The sequence below is a fragment of the Diabrotica virgifera genome, chromosome 9 (genome assembly GCF_917563875.1).
Source record: "Diabrotica virgifera virgifera chromosome 9, PGI_DIABVI_V3a".
NCBI classification, from domain to species: domain Eukaryota; kingdom Metazoa; phylum Arthropoda; class Insecta; order Coleoptera; family Chrysomelidae; genus Diabrotica; species Diabrotica virgifera.
Window position 1 is genome coordinate 36,202,866 of NC_065451.1, and position 27,038 is coordinate 36,229,903.

The window sequence follows — 27,038 nt, forward strand, 5'->3', positions numbered from 1 at the left end:
ATCTTAAATGCGACACACTGTATACAGGGTGTTTGCTAAAGAATGGACTATAGCTTAACACTAGATTCCTGACGTTCAAATATGTCGATTTGAGCTACCTTACCAACGAAAGTTGAGAATAACCGAAATACAGGGTGTCAAAGTTAAAACTTTTATTTTATTCATTCTTGAATATTTCCTAACAGACATGGCATAATAACACAAAATTTGGTAAGCGGGGTTTTTTGAGACGAGAAATCTAAATTAGCCACCAAAAATGACGTATTATCCAGAGGGCGCCACATACGCCTTTCAGCGCTCATTTAATAGGTTCAATTTTTTATTACCCACTCTATATACTTTCTAAATAAAAAATTTTATTTTGTTAATATTTTTACCTAAAAAAGGTATACTACATTCATCTCGCTAAACTCAACGAAACGCATTTTAAATCTGCAAGGCAACATAATTTTTTGCATATCATTGTAGTTACAGTTACACCCGAAAAATAACAAAATCATAAAAATTTACAAAAATGTATCTCAAATTTCTTCAAATGGAATTTGCGATGCAATGACATAAATATGAGAACTGGCACAATTATTATGGTTTCAAGTTTATTTTTCAGGTCTAACTACAATGATATGCAAAACTTATGTTGTATCGCAGACTTAAAATGCGTTTATCTCGAAAACAGTCGAGCTTAGCGAGATGAATGTAGTATACCTTTTTAAAGTAAAAATATTAAGAGAATAAAAATGTTGATTCAAAAACTACGTGGAGTGGGAGATAAAAAAAATTGAACGTATTAAATGAGCGCTGAAATACGTACGTAGCGCCCTCTGGGTAATAGATCATTTTTGGTGGCAAATTTAGATTTCTAATCCCAAAAAAACCCCGCTTACCTACCAAATTTCCTGTTGTTATCCCATGTCTGTCAGGAAATATTCAAGAATAAATAAAATAAAAGTTTAACTTTGACACCCTGTATTTCGGTTATTATCAACTTTGGTACTAAGGTAAGTTAGCTTAAATCGACCAATTTTAAGCTCAGGAATGTAAGGTTAAGCTATGGCCCATTCTTTACCAAACACCCTGTACCTATACAGGTATTTACATATTATTATACACTATATGTGTCGCCTACCCGGATACTGAGGTCACGAGCCGCCACTGGCACTTAAGTAGCAATTTTTTAAATGTTCAATAAAATTTTATTAGAAATGAATTAAATATAATCTAAGTGAATCAGTACTATAATAACGTATTCTAAGATGTTTATAAAATTTCCTTTTATTGGCGAAATCATTGTTGATAAAACACAAATAACATTCATAATTTTTTATTGATAAAATTTAATCTAATCGAATATTTGCGTAGATAAAGTTTCAGTCATTGTTGACATGATCTTATAGTGACTAGATTTTTACACTTTTTACAGGGTGGTCCTTAAATAATTGTGAAAAAAAGAAACAGTAGATTCTACACTTTAAAATATAGCGATTTTAGCCAACTTGTTGGCTAAAGATACAGTGTATTAAAGTTATTAAAAGCTTGTTGGCTGTTAAAGATACAGTGTATTAAAGTTGAAATTTAAAAATTTTACTTTTCGCTATAATTTTCATGTTTATGGATATTTAGTTATAAAAATTTATAACTGGAGGCTTCTAGGCCCGTATACCAAAAAAAGTTTCTTACTAATAGCAAGTGAAAATTTACCAATAGCTGCCGGCGCATATTGAACCTAAGCGGGTCACAACCTGCGCCGGCGCCGGTGGGACGGTTGACCTGTGCAGTTATTTTTCTAGCGTGCCGCATATTAAACACAAGTTAACCCGACCGTCGGCTGTCGCCGTAACGAATAGAGACGGGCAAAATAAGTGCAAACGTGTAACGGTTACTATTGATACCGGTTCTCAGTGGTACTGAGTACAAATACTGATGTATCTGATCCTTGTACTGAATTAAGTAGGCAACTAAAAAACGGTAGTTCCGTAGATGTAACTAGTAACGTTTTAAAAATATCTTACACGTCCCTAGTAGTCGTAGCGGTATGACTTTCGAAAACATCGAATTTGATCATAAGCGGGGTGCATAAAAAGATATCTTACACTGAGTATTCTATTTCTACATACCTTTATAATAACAAGCATAAGTTAAACACTGCATTGATTGTGATTGCAAAAACGGTTCGCATGTTTTAAATAAGATTTTTGCTGATTATGTTTTTGCTAAAATATTAAATAACACAAAAAATACAATTCACAACCATCATTTAATTTATAACGATAAACAAAAGTCTAATAAATATATGATGACAAGTTTAAAATTGATCGACTTTGTTGATAACAGTGTCATTAATAGATATTTTTTACCATGAATCATTTTCCAATGATTGTGTGGATTTAGAAATACATACTAAACAATTTTTTGATCTGTATAAAGGAGATTATAATTATGACACATTATGGTCCTCCTTATTTTTCAAATAATATGCTCTTTTAAACGCATAACTTTGATTTATTGGCAAAAGCCACACTAACTACAGAGCCGTGCGGTACATCTTTTCAATATGATGCAAGTCTTCGAAATGCCGCCTCTTAAGTATTACAGAAACTTAACTTTTATTTTTATTAAATGAACCTACACAAAATGAAGGACACCTTTTATTTTAAAAGCAAAACATACTTTATAGACCTGGATCCGGCAAACTGAAAATTTGTTAGTAGCTTAACGGTGTCTATTCGGACAAACTTTGATGTACAGGAACACTGGAGCAGGGGAAGGTTTAATAGTGGAACAGTTTAAAAATTTGGAACGTCACATTACGAAAACGTCCCATGTATTTTGTCGGACAGAACAACCAATCGATTTGTTACCCTATCATTAAACTCTCATTCAAAAATCAGACTGCTATTACTAACCAACATGATTCCTGTTATTTGACATGTTCTTCCTGTTTCACTCATTAAAAGGGCGTGCATGATTTGGACGCTAAATTTAAAATTCGACGGTGAAAAATAAAATTACCTGTTTCTGCATACATGATTTGGACGATGGGTCTAATTGAAATGTAAATGGAAAGTCAGGTAATAAAATTCTAGAGATTAAGCTTGATAAGGTTTATTTGTCACTTTGAAATAAATACGACATACATTTTACGAAATGGTATCGATCGATACAGTTAGTTTGATACTCATGTATCCTATCTCTAACCTCTAACGAACATAATTTTTTTTCTACTCTTTGGATCTTTAAGTCTATTACTTTCATGGACACTATTAATTTTAATGTAAGTTTCAGTTTGAAAATTTTTTAAAACATCAATAACATGGAAAATATTTGGATGAGGATGGTAAAAATTATCATTAAAACGCGAGTGGAACGATTCACAAGCATTAGTTGTTAATTCTAAACTCTCACTCATCGTAGCCCACATTTCCGGCGGAAATGTTGCGTGGTCGCCAATGTAGTTGTCCAATAAGTAGTCGGAAAACTTTTCAATTTTGGCATCCTTTGGTTGAATAGCCATACAATCATATATGAAAGATTCTTCGACTTCTGAGGGAGGTAAAAATGGCTCAAGCAATCTACATTTTCTTTCAACGCACTATGTATGATTTTGGACGGCCTTTCGGTCAAATTATCCTTAGCCTTCCTTTTGGCACTGCTACGTACATTCTGTCTATTAAGCGTCTTGATATCACACTCGTGATTATGTTTTAGATTACTTCGGATCACTAACTTTTCTGGCCCTTTCGTGAATATCTTCGCTTTACACGACCGTTTTACGCACCTCCAATACGTTTCTCCCGATTTTAGTACTTTATCTTGAGAAAAAGTAAAACTGTTCACTTTGAGCAAAATTTTACCACGATTACTTACTAACGTTGAAATTTCCATATTCACTATTAGTTTATATTCCTGTCTAGTACATGAGTTATTGTAAATAGACACAGGTTTATGGATTACAAACAAATTACCAGTTTGTTTTTTGCGGGAAACGAAAGTAATTAGTTTCGGTAGTACCGTAAATAAATTATCAATATGTCATCAGATGTTACTATACAGAATGTCTCACCGAATAAATCCTATTCTACCTCTTACTCTACATCAGTGGAATTTATACAACCCATTGGATGTGCATGATTTGGACGCTAAATTTAAAAGACCCAAAGGAGGAAGACCCAACCCTTCGGTCCTAACTTTACTTTCTGGCAGCGTCCAAAATACGGGTACTTTTAAGACCCTCAGGTACTTTAGCGTCGAAAACATGCCCGCCCCATTAAAATGCCCAGTTAGTGATAAAAACCAGTCTAATTTTTCCATGAGAGTTTAATGAAATGGTAACAAATCAATTGGAAGTTCTGTCCGACAAAATATATGGAACGTTTTTGTAGTCTGCCGTTCCAAATTTTTAACCTGTTCCACAATTAAAACTTCCCCTGTTTCAGTTTTCCCGTACATCAAAGTTTGTCTGACGAGACACCGTTAAGCTATTAACAAATTTTCAGCTTGCTATTAATCAACTTTTTGTTGGTACGCGAAATCCAGGCCTAGAAATACAATGTCACAAATGGATGACGTAATCCCTTTTCTATAGGTATAAAAATTTTGTAAATATCATTCATTTCTTAAATCTACACAACATTATCATTAAAAACCGTTAAGCATATCTGTGAATATCGCACAACCCTCAAATAAAATGTGTCATCATACCGGGCTTGTTCATGCTTAAAAATAAAATATGTAGACAAGATATAAAAATATATGTAATAGGTAAGCAGTTTTTGCAACGACAATCCAATCACAATCAGTGTTGTTTATAATAATAGTAATTCCGAACGAGTTCTATTAGCTTTTCTACGTCCATCTCGAAAACAAAACCGCAACTGATAATTGAGTCACGCGTCCCACGACACCAGAAAACTGTACGCCGATGACAAACGTTCGCATGGCTAGACCTGGCACCGTATTGACTGATATTAGGATGCGCAGAACTCTCTACGCACCTCGCCGGTGCCAGGTTGTGTTCGCTTAGGATCAATTTGCGCCGGCACTAACGGTGTCTAGTCGGATGTACGGAAACACTGGAACACGGGAAGTTGTAACTGTGGAACATGTATTACAGGTTTCGAACGTCAGACTACGAAAACGTCCCATGTATTTTGTCGGACAGAATTTCCAATTGATTTATCACCCTTTCGTTAAACTCTCATGCAAAAATCAGACAGCTATCTCATCATCATCATCATGCAACCTCTTCTGTCCACTGCTGGACATAGGTCTCTCCCATTCTTCGCCACTCTTCACGGTTCTGTGCTTCTTGTTGCCATTTCTTGGATATTCGGTTAATGTCGTCCATCCAGCGTGTTGGTGGTCGTCCTCTGCTGCGTTTGTCTTCTCTTGGGCGCCAGTCAATTAGTTTTCTGGTCCATCTTGAGTTTTTCAGTCACGCTATGCGACCTGCCCAATTCCATTTCAGCTTGGCTATACGTTCAACGACATCAGTGATACCTGTTCTTTTCCTTAAGTCTTGGTTCCTTGTTTTGTCTTTTTTTGTCACGCCGAGAATCGATCTTTCCATACGCCTTTGTGCCACTCGCATTTTTAGTGCTGTTGTTTTTGTGAGCGTGAGAGTTTCCGCTCCGTATGTCATAATAGGAATAACGCATTGGTCAAATGTCTTCCGTTTCATAGCTGTCGGGATGTTGCTCTTGAAGATGTCTCTTAGTGAACCATACGCCGCCCAAGCAAATGTTATTCGTCGTTGAAATTCGCAAGTCTGATTGTCCTTGCCTATTCTGATTTCATGACCGAGATATATGTACTTTTCTGTCAATTCTACCACTTGATTTTGGATGGTTAGGTGTTCGCTGGGAACTAAATTTGTCATAAATTTGGTCTTGCTGATGTTCATTTTTAGACCTATTGTTGAAGATACGTATTCTAATTCTAGTAGCATTTGTTGTGCTTCACCCAGATCTAAGTACTATATCGTCGGCAAAACGCAGATGATTGAGCATTTCATCATCTATTTTTATTCCTCTATTTTCTCACTTTAGCATTTTAAAGGCGTATTCGAGGACCGCTATAAATAATTTAGGTGAGAGAGTGTCGCCCTGTCTCACACCCCGCTTGATATGAATTTCTCTGGTAGTATCATGCAGTTTTACACGCAATGTGGCGTTTTGGTATAATGTTTGCACTAACTTTGTAAACCGGTAATCTATTCTACTATTGTTCAGAGCAGTTATAATGCTGTCTAATTCCAGTGTCGAAGGCTTTGTGAAAGTCTACGAAGATAAGTACCAGTAGTCTGTTATATTCTATCGGCTTTTCTATTAGGGTTTTTACTGTTTGTAGGTGGTCGTTTATTCCGAATTTTGAGAGGAATCCAGCTTGTTCTGGGGGTTGGTAGAAATCTAACTTTTTTTCTAGTCTTGTCGTAATGATTCGGGTAAACATTTTATAGATGTGGTTCAATAAGCTGATTGGTCTATAGTTTTCTAGGTGCGCCTTGTCTCCTTTCTTGTGTAGTAAAATTGTTACTGCATTGTTCCATGTTTCCGGTATGCAACAATCTGTTAGACAAAGGTTAAACAAAAATTTTATTTGGTTGAGAAGGGCACGTCCACCCATCTTTATAGCTTCTATTACGACTCCATCTTCTCCTGCTGATGGATGCTGAAAGATGAAAAACAACAAAGCGCCAGGAGAAGATGGAGGAGGAGACCGCTATCTATCACCAACATAATTCCTGTCATATAACATGTTCTACACGTGTCGGACTTATTATTAAAATGCCCAACATATTTGTCGGACAAACATTTTTTCATGTATTATGTATGTAGAATTGTAAATATTTTACATTATATTTTTAAGTCTACTGTATATATTTTTTTTTAATTATTATTACGAGCACGAAAAAGGGTCTCACGCATACTAAGACATATGCCACATGTGCGAATCGTGTGGAATCGGAGTTTAAGATAAACAGTAGCCGCCTTGACTAATTTTATTGGTTTTCGTTTATTGGAAAAAGTCGGTACATACTTTGATCCAATTTTAGTAAGTTGGTTTTCAGGGGAAAACGGAAAAGGGAGATTAGAAGAGAATTTGTTTTAGCGTAGGTGTGCGAGAGTCAGTCGATTTTTAGATTCGAATGAAAGAGGCTGTATTTGGCGATAATCGAAAGGACGCAAAGACGTAACTTATATATTGACAAGCCGGTCATATATTAAGTAGATAAACGCAATTATTTCAAAGACATTTTCTTTTGTGAGAAATCGTAAAATTTTTGTCGCAATTACACAAACACTTTTACATTTCGTCAATTTAATCTTCTTCTTCTTAAAGTTCCGCTCCTATCGGAGATTGGAAATCATTCTGGCAATTATAATTTTGGGTCAAAACGGCAAGATTTATTCATTTTAAGGGGTTGTTATACCCCATATCTGTGGCTTTTGCCCAGTATCCATGTATTTCATTGTGTCGTTTAGCAATTGCTCTTCTATGAAGGTTTTATAAGAGGACGAAGCTCTGATGATGGCACGTTATGTGTTGAAAGTACTTAGCTGATAATAAAACATTTTTTACACTATCAAAAGTTTTTTGAGAACATACACCTGTTTGCCGTTTTGACCTATTTAAAAGTGTGTACAAGTCTTACAGTCTTTTCCAATTTCCAATTAATTATAATTTTGTTGGTTACGCGCCGGAATAGTTCAATTGAGCTGCATCCAAACCATTCACGGAGATTGCGTAGCCACGAGATTTTACGTCTTCCTACGCTTCTTCTGCCTTTGATTTTGCTCTGCATTATATTCCTTAATAGTTCGTATTTTTCACCTCTCATGATGTGCCCCAAGTATTCCAACTTCCTGATTTTTATGGAATTTAAAACTTCGCATTGTTTTCCTAGTTGTTCGAGCACTTGTGCGTTTGTTTTACGATATGTCCATGATATTTTTAGAATACGTCTATAACACCACATTTCGAATGCTTCCAGGTTTTTAATGTTGGATTGTTTTAGTGTCCATGCCTCAACCCCATACAAAAGGTTGGAGAAAATATAACAACGAAGCATTCTTATCCAGAGCCTTATATTGATATTGCGATTACAGAAAAGTTTCCTCATTCTGTTAAAAATGGATCGTGCAATTTCAATGCGGCATCTTATTTCTTTTGTCTGATCAGTATCTTCTGTGATCCATGCTCCAAGGTATTTGTACGAAGATATTTGCTCAATTTCTGTATTATCCAGTACTAGTCTAACTCTGCTGTTTTGTGCTTTTGTAAATACCATGAACTTGGTTTTCTTCAAATTTATTTTTAGTCCATAATCGTTGCAATGTACGGTATCGTCAGCATATCTTATATTATTAAGTGGCTCACCGTTTATTATTAGGCCCTCATTGACTTCGGCCAAAGCTAATTCTGAGATGGCTTCACTATATAAATTAAATAACAATAGTGATAAAATACACCCTTGGCGCACCCCACGACGAATCTGGATATCCTCAGTCAGTTCATTTTCAACTTTCACTTTTGCTGTTTGATTCCAATAGAGGTTACATATAATTCTAATGTCTCTACTGTCTATGTTTTTATTTAACAAAATTTCTTTTAGGCGATTATGCTGCACTTTGTCAAATGCCTTCTCAAAATCAATGAAACAGGCATATACTTCCTGATTCATATCTAGGCATCTCTGCGAAAGAACACTTACTGCAAACAGTGCGTCCCGTGTTCCCAGACCTTTCCTAAATCCCATTTGTGTATCACTTATGCCTTCGTCTAATTTCTTATGTATTCTATTGTGAATCACTTTTAAAAACAATTTCAAGACATGACTCATTAAGGCTATGGTGCGATGTTCATTTCACTCCTTTGCATTGGCTATTTTGGGTAGCAGTATAAATGTCGATTGGAGCCATTCTTTAGGTATTATACCTGTTATATATGGTGTTAAATAAATCCAAAAGAAGGTCAATAGATTCAGTATCCACAATTTTGAGTAATTCGATAGGAACTTCATCAGGCCCGGGAGATTTACCACTTTTAGCTTGTTTTATTGCATATTCGACTTCTTCTCGAACAATGTCAGGTCCAGTATCATCTTTAAATTCTTTTGGTGCTTCTGATCTCTCTTTGTCTTCAAAAAACTGTGCTACAGATTGTGTCAATCTTTGTATTTTCTGGTTTATATCTGTCATAAGTGCACCACTTTCATCTCTTAGTTGCCTAGTTTGAAGTGTTTTTTTCATTCCTGTTAGTTCTCTAATTCTTTTAGGCATGTTAAAAGTCATATTTTTTCTCAAATTCTTCCAGTTCTTGGCACTGCTTATGTAACATTCTCTCTTTAGCTTCTTTTATTTTCTTTTTAATTAATCTATCGGTTACCTTATATTTAATTGGATTTTTTGTTTTGAATGATTTTCTTTCATTCATTAATAATATTATCTCTTCAGTCATCCAGCCTTTATGTTTTCTTTTCTTTGGTTTTCAGTTTTCACTCGCTGTTTTAATTATTGCTTGTTTTATATTTTCCCATTTCTGATCAATGTTATAGCTACTTTTATTCAGTTCTTGGGCAATATGTAAATTTTTAGTAAGAGTTTTTACAGTCAATTTAATAGCATCTCTAATTTAGTTATCTATTTTATTAATTAAAATTGTTGAACATCACACGGACTTTTATTACGATTGTCTTTAACGAATCCTACATGTATCATATATATAAAGTTTGCTATTGAATAAACTTAAAAACAACCTACTAAATAGTTTTCACAATCATAAACTTGCCAGGATGGCATGTTCCACAAGTTCCAGTCAGGAGTGTCAGGAGCAAGCATTATATATACAATACATTATATATGATGTAATGATGGAAATTGATGTATTTTTTGTAAATTTCAGGCATTTTCAGGGCCAGGGGGGCAAATGCCCCCCTGCCCCTATCATTTGACGCCCCTGGTTCCAGTGTTCCCATACATCAAAATTTGTCCGACTAGACACCGAGAGTAGACACAAGCTATTAACAAATTTTCAGTTTGTTATTAGTAAACTTTTTTTGTTACGCGGGATCCAGGCCTATTCTGAATATGAAGAATTATTATTTGTAGCATACTTTGATGTAGCTGATAAAGGACGCCACATACATATGACATATTTATGTAGCATACACTTGAGCTTAACTTTTTTCTCTTAAAGTTATTAAAGGACTATTTGTGTCAAAAAGTATTAAAGAAACAAAATATTAAGGATACTTACTATTATGGGAAAAGCTAGAGAAAATAATGCTTCACACAAGACTCTTCAACAAAGAAACGAATCTTATACTCTCTCTCCTAAGGCGCTACAGCCCAAGTTGAGCCCTGGCCTACCCCAGCATCCGTCTCCAAGTATCTCTGTCTCTGGCTGCTCTCCTCCAGTTGTCCACCCTCAATATCTCTTTAGCATCTGTTCTTACTTCGTCTATCCACATCTTCCTTGGTCTTCCTGCTGGTCAACATCCCATCATAGTCGAGCTAAGCGTTCTACTAAGTGTTCTCTCGTTATTCATTCTTCCAGTAATCCTCAAATACTATAGAACCCCGATTATCCGTGCTCCTCGGAACCGGACCTGGCGCGGATAATTGAAGTGTACGGATAATCCGAACATTTTAGTCCTGTCGCCAGAGGGTACAACGGCTTCCTTTATTCAGATGAACTTACCCAAGTTTTTGTTATGTATTTTGACCCGTAGAACACGAATTTTTTGGGTAAAATTTGATCCGGATGTCGATAAGATTGTTATAAACAAAGAACATGAGTAATTACATAACAGCAATTTCTCGCAAAACAAAACATTTTTTTGTATTTTTTGGATTATTCTAAGCAAAAAATATCCTGACAAGTTTTTTCGTAGGATGCATAGTTTTCGAGATAAACGCGGTTAAACTTTAAAAAAATCGAAACATTGCAATTTTTTAATACCGAATAACTTTTGATTAACAAACAAAATAGTAATTCTGCTTGCCGGATTTGAAAGTTCAAGTCAAATTATATCGGTTTTAATTATTTGCATTGCAAAATTTTTTTTATTGTTAAACAAAACTATAAACACATAGTGTTTGAGTGATGTTTTCAATGATCTCCCATTTAAAATCGAACGAGTAGGTAGCGTAGGTACAAGTGCAAGAGAGGCAATTTCTACGTAGCATGCGTTAAAACGCATGTATTGTCCACGGAAAACACTATGTGTTTTTAGCTTTGTTTAACAATAAAAAAATAAATTTTTAGCAATGCAAATAATCAAAGCCGATATAATTTGACTTAACTTTTAAATACGGTAAACAGAATTGCTATTTTCTCTTTTAATCAAAAGTTATTCGGATTCAAAAATTGCAATTTTTCGATTTTTTTAAAGTTCAACCGCGTTTATCTCGAAAACTATGCATCCTACGAAAACACTTTAAGGAAAACTGTAAGAACATTTTTTGCTTAGAATGACCCAAAAAATACAAAAAAAAAGTTTTGTTTTGCGAGAAATCGCTATGTAATTCCTAAAGTTCTTTGTTTATAACAATCTTATTGACATCCTGATCAACTGTTACCCAAAAAATTCGTGTTCTACGGGTCAAAATACATAAAAAAACTTGGGTAAGTCCATCTGAATAAAGGAGGCCCTTGTACCCCCCCTTGTACCTAATGCAGGACTATTTATTTCTTATATTATAAAAGATATGGACGTGTATACAGGGTAGCGAGACAGTATGGAAACACGGTAATTTCTCGGAAACCGCTGAAACGACTTTTATAGATTTTGTTGGCTAAGGATTTTCTAATACGGCCGATATTATAGTAGTAATTACATTGTTATCAAATCTTCCGTTTTCCTGGAAATCTAATGAACTTTCTTATTTCCAATAGAACACCCGGTAGGTATATTTTTTGCGTTTTGACGTCCTTAAGAAATACTTTCCATAATTTCGGAGTTATTGCTACATGGGAGTACCGACAGAAGTGAAAACTTCTTATAGTATATAAATTACGAGCTCAATGCTTTTGCCCCATCCTAAAAGAAGTGCTATACCTATATCATATACGATATACGCGATGCGTATGCCCTATGCCATTTATGTATACATACACATAATTTATATATGTACAAAATTTATTTCAGCGAAGTGATGACGGTCGCAAATTCAATACTTTTTCCCCATCCAAGAAGTGCACAACGTCCCTAAAGAAATTTTCAATTCAAAAATTTATTTCGTCAAAGCGATAACTAATTTACTACTTTTTCCCATCCAAAAAGTGCACAACGTCCCTCAAGAAGTCTTCACTTCAAATATTTATTTCGTCGAAGCGATGATGGTCGCTAATTTAATACTTTTTTACATCGAAAAAGTGCACAACGTCCCTAAATAAGTTTCACTTCAAATATTTATTTCGTCGAAGCTATTACGGCCCTAATTTAATACTTTTCTTCCATACAAAAAGTGCACAACGTCCCTATAAAAGTTTTCACTTACAAAATTTATTTCGTCGAAGCGATGACGGTCGTTAATTTAATAATATTTCCTTATTCAAAAAGTGCACAACGTCCCTCAAGAAGTTTTCACTTCAAAAGCTTATTAATTTCGTCGAAGCGATAAAGGTAGCTAATTTATATTTTTCCCCATCCAAAAAGTGCAGAACGTCCCCTCAAGAAGTTTCCACTTTAAAAATTGATTTCATCGAAGCGATGACGGTCGCTAATTTAATGCTTCTTTCCATCGAAAAATTGCACAACGTCCCTAAAGAAGTTTCACTTCAAATATTTATTTCGTCGAAGCGATGACGGTCCATAATTCAATACTTTTCCCCCATCCAAAAAGTGCACAACGTTCCTCAAGAAGTTTTCACTTCACGAATTTATTTCATCGAAGCGATGATGGTCGGGATGACGGTCGATAATTTAATACTTTTTTCCATCCAAAAAGAGCACAACGTCCCTAAAGAAGTTTTTACTTCAAATGTTTATTTCGTCGAAGCGATGACGGTCGCTTATTTATTACTTTCTCCCCATCCAAATTTAATAATTTTTCCCCATCCAAAAAGTGCACAACGACCCTCAAGAAGTTTCCACTTCAAAAATTTATTTCTTCGAAGCGATGACGGTCGCAATGACGGTCGCCAATTTAATACTTTTTCCCATCCAAAAAGTGCACAACGTCCCTAAAGAAGGTTTCACTTCAATACATATACGTACAAAATTTATTTCGCCGAAGAGATGACGGTCGCGATGACGGTCGCGAAATAAATCCTTTTTCCCTATCGAAAAATAGGTTTTACATTTATTTTAAATTTAAATACTTCTATACAATTTATGTATAGATACACATAATATAGATACGTACAAAATTTATTTCGTCGAAGAGATGACGGTCGCGAAATAAATCTTTTTTCCCCATCCTAAAATAGGTTTTACATTTATTTTAAATTTAAATACTTCTATACAATTTATACATACAAATAATATATAGAATAAGCGATGACGGTCGCAATGACGGTCGCGAATTCAATGATTTTTCCCCTATCCAAAAATCGCACAACGTCCCTAAAGAAGTTTTCACTTCAAAAAAACTGTTTTTAAACAAATTATAAAAATTAAATGTTTCGGCCCGGATAGACATTATTTTAGGTTCTTTGAATCATTGAAAACAAAAAAGGTATTTTATAATTTTTGTCTAATCGTTTCCTAGTAATAAACAAGTTAAAACTGAAAAAAATCGAAAAATGACGATTTTCTAGGCTCAAAAACACAAGTAAAGAATATTATTTTTGAAACAACGAAGGGCCTAAATTCAAGTTCAAATCTTATTTTATCAGTTACTGATAAGTAATTATTTGCTTATTGCATTTTAAAACCCTACTCTTTTCTAGTTGTTAATACCGTTAAGCAGGGGCGTCATTTGATAGGGTGCAGGGGGGGCATTTGCCCCCCCCCCCCTGACCCTGAAAATTACTGAAATTTACAAAAAATAGATCAATTTTGTATTATGTATGCATATAAATGTATTGTATATATAATGCTTGCCCCCCCTATCAAAATTTCAAATGACGCTCCTGCCGTTAAGCCCGATCGCCCGTCCTCTCATATTATGCTTCATGCTAATGTGCTTCATTAACAATTAAAAAAAAAACAATGTTTTAGAATAAAACGTACCAAAAATTCTTATAGGGAGCTGATAAAAGAAGGTTTGAGCTTGAATTTAGGTACTTCGTAATTAAAAAAAAATACGTGTATATTTGAATCTTGAAAATTAACTTTAAAGAAAAATTACAAAGGATCTTTTTTGTTCCCAATGATCCAAGGAATCTAAAATAATGTCTACCCTGGTCGAAAAATTTGATTTTTATAATTTGTTTAAAAATGTTTTTTTTTAATAAATGTAGTAATAACTCCGAAATTATGGCATTTAAGTATAGCTAATATAACATGAAAAATAATCAGCATTTCTTAAGGACATCAAAACGCAAAAAATATACAGGGTGTTCCATTTGAAATAAGAAAGTTCATTAGATTTCCAGAAAAACGGAAGATTTGATAACAATGTAATTACCACTTTAATATTGGCCGTATTAGAAAACCCTTACCCACCAAAATCTATAAAAATCGTTCCAGCGGTTTCCGAGAAATTTCCGTGTTTCCATACTTTCTCGCTACCCTGTACATGCATGTGTACCTGCCATAAAAATATAACAGAAAAAAAAAATCTTTCATTATGAGTCTCCCTCTTTGAGTGCAGAGTTTCCGCCGAGTGATATAAGATGACGCTATTTTGATAAAACCTCAAAGAAGCAATCTCAATAATAGAAAATCATAGCACGGATAATCCGCAGCCCGGATAATCCGCACACGGATAATCGGGGTTCTACTGTACAGCAGTTTAAAATATGTATACAGTGTGTCAAATCCAAATGGAATAAATTCATTATTTCGTAAACCAGCGACTTTAAGAAAATATCTCAAAACAGGTCGATTTTTATTTTTAAATTATGATTTTTTGGCATATATGTCATACTAGTGACGTCATCCATCAAGGCGTGATGACGTAATCGATGATTTTTTTGAATGAGAATGGGGGTCGTGTGCTATCTGATTTAAAAGGTTATTCAACTCTCAATTCAGTAATATCATTAGCATAATTATTGTCCAAAAGAAGAAAGTATGTCAAAAGAAGAAAGTATGTAAAAAGAAGAAAGTATGTCGTAAGGATGGTACTAAAGGTGAGAAATTTGACCTAGGCTGTGTGTCCGTCCGACTACGAATATAACTCCTCCGTCATTATACCAGGTAGAATGACAAATAAGGTGTCAAATGAAAGATTATAATCCAAGGATGGTATTAAAGGTGAGAAATCTGACCTAGGCTGTCTGTCTGTCCGACCGCGAATATAACTCATCTGTCACTATACCAGGTAGAGTGACAAATGAGGTGTCGAATGAAAACTTATAATCCAAGAATGATAGTAAAGGTGAGAAAGTTGACCTAGGACTTGCGGTTTTAGAAAAGCAACCAGAAGTACTGTTTTAAAGTCACCGGAATAGTACAAGTGATATATTATTCGACGCGCCCTTGCAAGACGAGAACAAATATATACTTCCGGTTTCATGACTGTCTGTCTGTCCGTGAATACACCTCCTCCGTGATTGTGATTAATACAGATAGAATGACAAATAAGGTGCCGAATATAAACTTATAACCCAAGGATAGTATTAAAGATGAGAAATTTGACATCGGACTTCGAGTTTTAGAGTCAGGGGCGTCATTTGACTGAAATTTACAAAAAATACATCAATTTTATTACTATAATATTGTATAATGTATTGTATATTGCAATCAAAATTTCAAATGACTCCCCTGTTTAGAGTTATTATTGGCCGCTCAAGTATTACGTAACCGCAGGTTGGGGGGGGGGGGGTCAAAAATCTTCAAAAATTGCGTTACGCAATAGTTAAACGCCCATTTAGAGTGCGTTACGTAGGGGGGGGGGAGAGGTCAAAAATCGCGTTACATACAGGCGACACAAAGTTACACGAAGAGTTCAAATATCGACTTCCAGTTCTACTTTCTGGGTATTACTTTGGGTGAAAACCTAGGACTTACGAAGTCCAATTACTTGTTCCATTTGGGTTTGCCACACTGTATGATTCAATGATAGATTTTATAAGAAACTACTGTTAGCATTCATTCTCTTTTGCATTTCATGTATGCAGTATTTACACTGATATTTTAGTATTTATATTTTAGAACTGTTTACTTTTTTGTTGTTTCAAAACTATTAACTTCTATATAGGGTGAGGCAGATAAAGGGCCTATTAGAAATATCTCGAGAACTAAATGTAAGAGAATCATGAAAATTGGAATACATGTGTTTTGAGGAATGAACTATTTGACGAAAATATTTTGGTCTCTTTGCTACTTCCGGTTATACCGGAAGTTGATAGTAACTTCGTTTTTTTAATAGGACACCCTATATATTTTTACATTTTTGGATTCTGCTCCATATCTTCTTGCTTAAAATATGAGGTTTTGTAATATTATACAGGGTAGTTTAAAAGATAATTACTGTTTTTTATAAATTTTGTAGCCAATTTTACACCCTGTAGAATTGTACTGATTTGATATCAAAAACTCCATTTATGTTCAAGTTATTTTTAATATAGTCTATTATTATTAAAAATGAATAATATAGCGAAATGTTTAATTTTAGTATACAGAGTTGGTCGAAACTCGGAATGAGTATTTTCTGAGTTTTCTTAAATGGAACACCCTGTATTTTTATATTGTAATGAAATGATGTTTTATAGTACTTTTTTATTTCTTAAGCATTCCCTATACCTAAATGCTTTAATTTGTAAGTTATTCGTAGTTCATGTTAATTCATGATGTGTATTCATGTTAATCTAGAATGATCCTTAATTTATTAATATTGGATAAGATACAAAAATGCCTACGTTCTTAAGATTGTTGGTGCATAAAATATTAATAAAAACAAACCACATTCTACCTAGTTGGCTATGGCTTTGACACTAAACTTGATTAAACATTAGACATTATGTTATTTGTATAGTTCCAGTTGCTTTGTTACCAAAAATGACAAAAAAACGCATTTTCGGATTTCAAATCGCTTATAACTTTAAAACTGTTAACTTTTGAGAAAAATGTCAAGAAACTTATTTTATTTAGAATGTCCCAAAAAATCTAGAAAAAATATTTTTCGGAGATAAATAGGAGATTTTTGAAACGGAACGCGCCGCATCGGCAAAAAAATCGGATAAACACGCATATTTAACAATTAAAAAACAAGGGTATAAATTGTGGTATAAATGTGGCAACACTGTTAAACATCTATCTTACATCCAATGTCAAAATCGTCAAAAAATCTTCTTAGGTTATTTTCTAAAAATTTAATTAGGTATTTTAAATGACTTAAATTTTTATGAATAACAAAATAAATATTAAATACCTTTTTTTATGTAATTATGTTTATTTACAATCTACCTATTTAAAAGGGTATTAAGTAAATTTGTTCCATGTTTTTGGGCATGAAGAAGAGACTTCCAATGATGTCTCATCTTATTCTATTTATGTTTAAGTTTTAAAATAGGTCCTGAGGCCAGGTTCTATCTAGTCTCCTTGTGGCAGGGCCATTATGGAATAATTCCCTTACTAACTCATTTTCATGGTGAATGGTACGCTCATTTTGTAACTCAGTGGCTGGATGGATTTCTTCTCTGATGAAAGGTATATTTAAGTCTTCGTGAAGTGTTTGATTGCTTACGTACCATGGTGCATTCACTATTGATCTTAGAACTTTAGACTGAAATCTTTGGATGATAATCAGTGATGTTGACTTTGCACAGCCCCAGAGGTGTAGTCTGTAGTACCAAATAGGTTTGAGTATTGCTTTGTACATAAGAATTTTGTTTTGGATGTTGAGTTTTGATTTGCTCCCAAGGAGCCAATACATTTGCCGGAATTTCAAATCTAGCTGTCTTCTTTTGGTCTGGATATGTTTCTTCCAAGTAAGACGTTGGTCAAGATGGAGGCCAAGGTATAAACGTCTGTTACTGTTGGTATTCTACATTTTTCATTCTTACAGGTGGGCATGTGTTGTGGCAGTTGGTAAACATTATTTGAGATGATTTTATTTTGTTTACTTTTGTTCGCCATTTTGTGTACCATTCACTGAGTATGTTCAGATGGTGTTGCAGGTCTTGTGAGGCTTGTATGGGATCTTCATTTACAGCTAGTATTGCTATGTCATCAGCAAAGGAAGCGATTGTAGTATTATGAGACTCTGGTATATCGGCTGTGTAGAGTGAGAAAAGCAGCAGCCCGAGAACACTACCTTGCAGAACTCCAGAGTTAATGGGACCGAGGCTGGATTGTTGGTCTTTGAATTTTATAGAGAAATATCTATTTGATAAGTAGGATTTGATTAGGAGGAAATAGTTACTAGATAGTGCTAATTTTACTTTGTAAAGCAGACCTCTGTGCCAAACTTTGTCAAATCCTTGGTGAGATATCTAGGAATACAGCAATTGTTGGCAAAGTTTTTGAAAGATTGCTGCTACAAAAATATACGCAGATCATGAATTCCTAACCTTACTACCAGAACATCAGTTTGGTTTTCGGGAAAATCACTCTACCACACAACAAGTCCATCAAATAGTAAATGAAATATCAAAAACTCTTGAAGAAAGGAAATACTGCAACGCTGTATTAAAAAACTTAGAATCAATTTTTATCTTATCAATAACATACCTAGCTAGATATCATGGTAACAAAGTGACAATTTTTTAGACTTTGATCAAATTAAAAAATGAGTTGTATAACTACATAATTGTTTTGTTTTCATTAAAAATGTGCAATATTCAATTTGGAGAACCTACAAACTATATTTATCTTGCCTGGAAAACAAAATCAAGAATAATTAAAACATTTTATTTTGGTATAGTAAAATAAAAATATAAAAACATTACTTAACAATGAATATAGAGTCATACTAACATCAAGAAAATTTAAAAAAATAAGCATTTACCAATACTTTTCTAAATATTTGACCATATCTTTGGGATTGGTGTTAGGTCCATGTCTTTCCACAGGTTGTCCGTTTTTATCGATGATGAATTTAGTGAAGTTCCATTTAATAAAATCGCCAAGAACACCCCCTTGCTTGTGCTTCAAATATGACCACAAGGGATGAGCGTCATTACCATTCACATTAACTTTTTCGAACATATCAAATTTGACATTCTTGTTCTGCATGAATTGGCAAATTTCTGCATTACTTCCCGGTTCCTGGCCTGCGAACTGATTACACGGGAAAGCAAGGATTCTGAGGCCTTTAGATTCTGCATACTCATCGTACAATTCGACCAATTCTGCGTAGTTATTTTTGGTATATCCACACTGTGAGGCTACGTTAACTATGATACATACATGGCCCCGGTATTTCTCCAAAGATACTGGCTCTCCTTTGATGTCGTTTGCTGTGAATTCGTAGATAGAATTCGCATTTTTGTAGTTGTCGGGACTCGACATGGTATTAGTGGATTGAGAACAACCGTCAAGACTGTCACTGGAACAAAACTGCTCTTCTAGTTTAGCACTTGCTTTTACTATAGCGACTATAACTAATAACGGTGCTAATAATAAGGTTACACCTATACCTGGTATACCTATGCCGGTGCTACAAGGACGAGTAATAAACATGACTTGATGACTTTGACTTTCAATAAAACTGTCAGAATAAAAATCTGCGCATGTATCGATTCGCGTTGACGTGTTGATGTTGAATTTGTGATCGTTCTCTGATCGTTCTCGATTATAATTAATCGGAACACGTCAGCCGACCACAGAGCCGACCCACTTATAAATAATTAAAAAGTTTCTACGTGTATTCTGCAACTAAATTTAGTTTGCAACTAAGGCCCGGTCTTTTCACCTCCGGATATCTATTTTTTATATATATCGGGAAGTTTATCAGACAGATTAGCATGTAATCTGTCAGATAAACTTCCCGATACTAAGAAAATAGTTATCAGGAGGTGAAAAGACCGGGCCTTTAAATAATGTGGTTAACTGAAAAACTTATTTTACACTTATCCGTATCCGGATAATGAAACTTTGTGACTCCGTCTAGACCAGGGCGCATCTGTAAAAATATTGGTACATTTGGACGTTGAGAGGTGACTCAAATTTTTTTGCAGAAATTGCTTGAAAATAAATCAAATAATAATATTTGAGTTATCCTCCCTCTCAAAAAGGTCCGGAACATTGTTTAAATAATCAAAATGTCAAAAAATTAAGGAAAAATTCGATTTTTTTCTTGGTTTTTTGATTATAACTTTAAAAGTAGTCATTTCCGCGAAAAGTTGTACTGAAATAAAAGTTGCGTAATTAAATTTCCTTCAATACAGAATTGGTTAAAAATTTAAAAAATAGTCATCCTTGTTGCAAAATAGCAATAATTGTGAAAAAAACATACAAAAACAAGTATTCGCATTTTACGTTTTTCAACCATTTATGCTACACTTACGACCTTCATATTTCACCCTGAAAAACTTTATGATACAGTAAAACAATACTGTAAATTTCATTAAGATCGGTTCAATAGATTTTGCAAAATAAATTTTGCAATCCAGCTTTCTTAAAAAAAATTCATTTTTTCAAAATGTTACAGGACTGAAAATAAAGCAGATAGCAAGTTGAAATTTTTTTTGCATATAGAAGTGTACTGTACCTTTCATTTGCAATTTTGCCAAATTAAAATCGATTAACACCACGGCGTTAGGAATGTTTTTAAATAAACATTAATTATTGGTGCTACGCGCAGGACAGCTGATTTGCTCTGATTGGGCATTCCAATGACCTTTGATAATGATTGATAAATTTTAATTTTTATTACATTTCGATATAAATAAATAAATTTGTTTATTGCAAAATAAAAACACATAAGTACTCTATCCTTTGAAATAATACTTTTATTCGCAAAAACTTTCTTTGTTCATATATTTTAACTTAAATAGGTAATAAAAGTTTATTATTTTTAAACATATGCAATTGTTTAAACAATATTTCACAAACAATAATAAAATTAGTTTGATTTTTGTGGAATTAAAATATTACAATACAACAAAATATAGAATAATATAATAATATATTAGATAAAGATTGGAAGAAATTTTGGTGGAAATCAACTCGTGTGAATCGAACACCGCTGTCCTGCGCGTAGCACCAAAAATTATTGTTTATTTCCAAAATTTTCTGACGCCGTGGTAATTAATCGATTTTAATTTTGAAAATTGCAAATGAAAGGTACAGTACATTTCTATAAGCAAAAAAAAAATCAACTTGCTATCTGCTTTATTTTCGGTCCTGTAACATTTTGAAAAAATGAATTTTTTTTGCGAAAGCTGGATTGCAAAATTTATTTTGCAAAATGTATTGAACCGATCCTAATGAAATTTACAGTATTGTTTTATTGTATCATAAAGTTTTTCTGGGTGAAATATGAAGGTGCTAAGGGTAGCATAAATGGTTGAAAAACGTAAAATGCAAATACTTGTTTTTGTATGGTTTTTTCGCAATTATTGCTATTTTGCAACTAGGGTGACTATTTTTTAAATTTTTTACCAATTCTATATTGTAGGAAATTTAATTACGCAACTTTTATGTCAGTACAACTTTTCTCGGAAATGAATACTTTTAAAGTTATAATCAAAAAACCAAGAAAAAAATCGAATTTTTCCTTCAATTTTTGACATTTTGATTATTTAAACAATGTTCCGGACCTTTTGAGAGGGAGGATAACCCAAATATTATTAGTTGATTTATTTTCAAGCAATTTCTGCAAAAAAATTTGAGTCACCTCTCAACGTCCATCTCAAAACAGATGCGCCCTGGACTAGTCCTATTTTAATTGGTATCTTTGTATGGAAGTTATAATAGCGCTATTTCAAAATACTGTTATATTTGGACTGATTCATAAATATTTCCCAACAATTGTATTATAAGTTGAATACTGTCTCTTCGAAGCGTTTTTAAATTAAACGCGCAGAGTTCTTTTAAATAACCTCCCTTCAATAATCTTATTAAAATACAGAATTGAAGACTGCTATTTTGCGGCGAAAAAAAATAGAACTTGACTGAATCACCGCCATCTCTATTAGAACAGAGTATTATTTGATTTGGCAACACTGTCGATATGTCAAAGAGAGGGCCTATTTATACATATAAAAGCAAATATGTAAGGGAAGAGTATAATTTTAAAGAGTTATGTTTGATTACAATAACACAAAGCAATAGCGTAACCAAAGGGATTTTTGGGTGTTAGTATAACACCCCATTGGGATGTACTTTGAGCTCTATATGCTTACACCACACTTAATTACATACCCCAGAGACAGAGACCCACCAGTAGGATCGTCCTGGTTACACCGTTGACCACAAAGTATTATGGTATATTCCACGAATATACGACTGTTTTGGATTATCGGGACAACGAATATTTTAGTGTGCAAGCAACAAAGAAGTACGAAAGTATTTGCACACAGAAAATATTCGTTGTCGCGATAATCCAAGAGCCAAGAGGGTCGCTCCTGGCGGATTACTAATTCAACTTTCACCGGTAATTTTTAAATTTATTATTTAATTGTTATCGCTTAATATTTACAACGCTAAAAAGTAATTAAATTGTAACAGATTTTTTTAAGATTTTGCTAATCATTTTGACGTTCTATTGATGAAATATTAATTTTTTACTTCGGATATTTTCACAATTATCATGTAGATGGCGCTAAGATTAATTTATAATTACATATTACGGAACATTAAAAAAACGTAAATTCAGTATTTAAAACATAGGTAAGTATATTTAAGGTTAAAATATATACCACAGCTTTGACCAACTAATATTTTTTATAATTAATGTTTTTAATTTTAAATTAATCACTTTGACATTTATGTCAAATTTCCGGTAAACGTTTACAGACTTGCCACTACTGGCGTTCGCGAATTTATATATCCCCTCTACGTAGGAGCTCACGGCGTATATTCGTGGAATTGGGTATATTTATTTTACTTAGATAATAGACACAGTCATTAATAAACAAAAACACTTATTATAAATGCAATATAATATGAATATTAAAAAAAAGTTGTGATCAAAATTAAACATATTAAACAAATGTCTTGGTTACTTATTGAAGTTTATATATTTTTCTTTTTTTGTGCACTTTTTTAGTATAATTAGATATTAATAAAAATATTAGCTAAAATAGATAACATTTAAATCAACAAGACTACAACGGCGTAACCAGGATGATCCTTAAGGGAGGGTTACAACTACTGGAAAGGTCTCTAGGGGTATGGTGTTAAGAGTATAGAACTCAAAGTACATCCCAATGGGGGGGGGGGTTATAACCCCCATGCCCTGGTTACGCCTATGCTTCAGTATGAGGTTGATTACATGAACATAATAAATTTTATCTTTATTCTAATTTAAATATTATTTGACGATTTTATTATTAACTGCGATATTTACATTTAAAAAAATTTTTCAGTCTTTAGCAGATTTTTTATTAACAATTGTCCATCATTTTAAAATTTCATTAATACATTTAGCAGTACCTTCACTATAACTATGCTTTTCGTTGCGCTGCTTCCGTGACGCAGTGTCGGGTCGCTATACTTCCTCGGCATTCTACTATACCTACCTCTCCATAGTCTTTAATTATTATGAATTAGTTTCACAGTTAATGCTAACTGATTTAACCCTCTTAATTAAATTTAAATCACAAGAAGTTTTCAATTCTTAATATGTAATCCTAGAGTCTTTATCTGAATTACTTAACACCAAAAAGATCAATACTGTACCTATACTTTATCTCTACATTTACATTTTAACTTTGCCACAATTTCTCCTTTTTACATAGGTATAGGTACTCTTAATCTTAACGATACAATATGTTTGCATGGCTACTGTATCTATCTTAAATTAACTCATTGATTCCTTTTTAAAACACAACAGCAAAATAATATGTTCAATTTTACAAAAATTTCATTTTTTACCATATTCTGGCCATGAATTAGTTTTATGACTCTTGTCAGATTTTGTGCAATTATTTAAATACCTGTCCCAGAGCCGTAAGTACGATGTTGGGGGCCCTGGGGCAAACGTGATCTTGGGACTCCCACTGGGGAGTCTGGTGGGTTTACACTCCAGTGGAAGGGGGGTCCGAAAAAATGTTTGATATTTAACCCCTTGATAACCCATTATTGCATTCCATGACTGAAGTTTCTTGTACTCACCTACATATTTTGGTTGACCAACACAAAAAAAAATTTGAAATCACCCTATTTTAAGCTAAATAATTTTGCGAGTACCATCACTATAATATGTAAATTTTTTTCTGTTTTCATAAAAAAGTATACCTACTATAACGTTAATTACATTGTTTGGCTACAATGTAGTTTTGTAATCGCGTTACATTGCCTATAGGCTGTATAACGCGATTACAAACGCGTTACCTACATTGCCTATAGGCAGTATAAAGCGATTACAAACCTACAGTGTAGCCCTGTAGCCGAACAATGTAAAAGGCAATTTGCATTTTTACAAATATGTTGTTATTATCAAAAGATTTCTATTATTAATTGTAATTTTATTTTACCATTTATATTTTATTAGTTTGAATTCTCTTGAGACACAGAGTGAAAGGTAGTTTAACATACACTCTATATACCACTTATTACATTTTGAAGATTTATTCAGTATGTTTAGAATTGTTATAAATAAAGATGGAAACTAGAAGCAAACAAGAATCAGCAATGTTTGAATCAGCAAGGTTTCAAATGATTAAATCACAAGAGAAGGCTTTATAAAGACAAACAAATCAAATACAAGCAATGAAAGAAGAAAATAAACGGTTTTATTACGCCCAAATAACTAATTTCCTAAGTAATAAATTAAATTTTTATATTGAGGTGTCGGGGGCCCTGGTTCTGTTTTAATTGCATTTTAGTCGAAAAGATTAATTTCCCCAGTGAAAAATTAAAACTTTATATTGAGGTCTAGGGAGCCCCTATAGTTTTTAAAATTGTGTTATTTGAAAATATTTCCTTGGGATCGGCTTTCAAAATACATATTTTTATTTCCACGTTAAAATCTATGCACGGCCAACCAAAAGGGAGCCGCTACTGGCGCCCCCGGCGAAGGGGGGCCCACGGTTACCCCGGTTACCCGGGGTAACCGGGGCCCTTCGCCGGGGGCCCCGGTTACCCCAATGGTAGTAACGGCCCTGACCTGTCCCCTTCGAATGATGCCCCAGCAGTTTGGCTCTGATGTCTTATCTGTACGGTGTACCTCTACCTTCCATTGCTTGACACTCCTTCTTGGACTTGTTTATTATAACAAAGTTTAATGGTGTTCTCGGAGACTCTATGAGTTTCTAGTGTATCAAACAAATGGGGATTAGATTAAGGCATAGGGTATAGTAACATGATATTAGGGATACCAAAAAGAGCATGATTTCTGACCACATGATACCCAGATATAAGGCTGAAGTATCTTTCCAAGTGGACATAACTGGTATACAGAGAGGTCGAAAACTGTAGAAGGATCGGGTGCATGACATGAATATTAGATAGTGGTGGAAATTTACGACTCTACTAGAAGATACTTCAGGCAAAGATTTTTGCAATCTTACAGTGTGCAAGAACTGAAGTGGATCAATATATATATACACATAGAGCCAAGCACTCATATGCCCTAAGGTGAACTCTAGGGCTTATGACAGACTGGCGGAACATAACAGTGTTACACTGGTATGGGTTACAGACCACAGTGAAAGAGTACATATAGTATGCAAAATATAGTATACCCGCTTTATAACGAACACAGGTATTACGAGGTTTCGCTTATAACAAGGTACATTAGGTGTCAAATGAAATTCCTTTTGAACTATAATGAGGCATATTTGTTATAACAAGGGAAAATGAGATTAAAGAACATGTTTCTTTACCTATTTTTAAGGGTAAATTTCTAAAAGAAGTATCCATCAATTTAGTCAAGTTTTCAGGAGAAGCAAAAAAAGATAGTCAATACCAATTTTTCCTTCTACCAAATAATTTTATTTATCTTTATACAGTAGGTAGACTACCTCTATAACGAGAACTGAAATGGCAGAGTAATTACCTCGTTATATCAGACAACAATAAAATTGTGCATACATATGAATATGTAGTTTTCTATAACATTAACTTCCTATAGTGAAGCCATTCCAAGCAATATAAGATGCTAAATATTTTTTTTTATTTAGCTAATGCCTTGACAACTAATGGCCATTGGCATGGTAGGTACGGTGAATTATTGCAGTTAGGTACCTAGTGTCATGTGTAGTGTGTGTGTGTGTGTTGAGTAAGTGTCTTGTTACTTTGCAAAGTCGACGTCATTGTCTTTGCAAAGAGATGCTAATTGTATCCGAACGTCTGTGGTCGCTCCAGTGAGTACCGATCCTATACTAAATATTGTTTGAATGGCACTTTTGAAAAAAAGGCGATTGATAAACAGGAAGAAGTTGATAGGTGGTGGAGTTTATTACATCACTGGTCTCGATAATCACACATATTTTAGGCATTTCTGTATACAGACAGCTGGTGTATTTATTTATAACCATCACCATACCATACCAAGAAAAGGTAAAGAAACATGTTCATCAATCTCATTTTCTCTTGGTATAACCAAATATGCCTCGTTATAGAGGGTTATAGTTCAATAGGAATTTCATGGGACACCTAATGTACCTTGTTATAAGTGAAACCTCATAATACCCGTGTTCGTTATAGAGAGAGTATACTGTGTTACCATATTGACTTGTTCTATAGATGCCAAAGTAGAGATATAGTCCTTTATGGTCTTTTTCGGTACAAATATTATTTTGACCATTTTTGACTTTATACTCTTTTTAACAAACACCTAGATTTGTTGTTGGTGAAACTGGCCATTAGTGTTTAA

At 33.8% G+C, this 27,038-nt stretch overlaps 2 protein-coding genes across 2 annotated transcripts in view; one reads left to right on the plus strand and one right to left on the minus strand.

The window, feature by feature from the left end:
• LOC114329376 (sensory neuron membrane protein 2) overlaps nucleotides 1–27,038 on the plus strand; it is a 164,856-nt gene that overhangs the window by 69,196 nt on the left and 68,622 nt on the right. The gene's annotated exons all lie outside the window — the stretch shown is intronic.
• Nucleotides 18,951–19,933, minus strand: LOC114329378 (glutathione peroxidase). The gene has a single exon (XM_028278456.2). The coding sequence runs from the start codon at nucleotides 19,733–19,735 to the stop codon at nucleotides 19,058–19,060; it is 678 nt and encodes a 225-aa protein (XP_028134257.1). The 5' UTR covers nucleotides 19,736–19,933; the 3' UTR covers nucleotides 18,951–19,057.

Excerpts from the sequence above, each read along its gene's own strand:
- LOC114329378 (XM_028278456.2), bottom strand. The coding sequence starts at position 19,735 with ATGTTTATTACTCGTCCTTGTAGCACCGGCATAGGTATACCAGGTATA.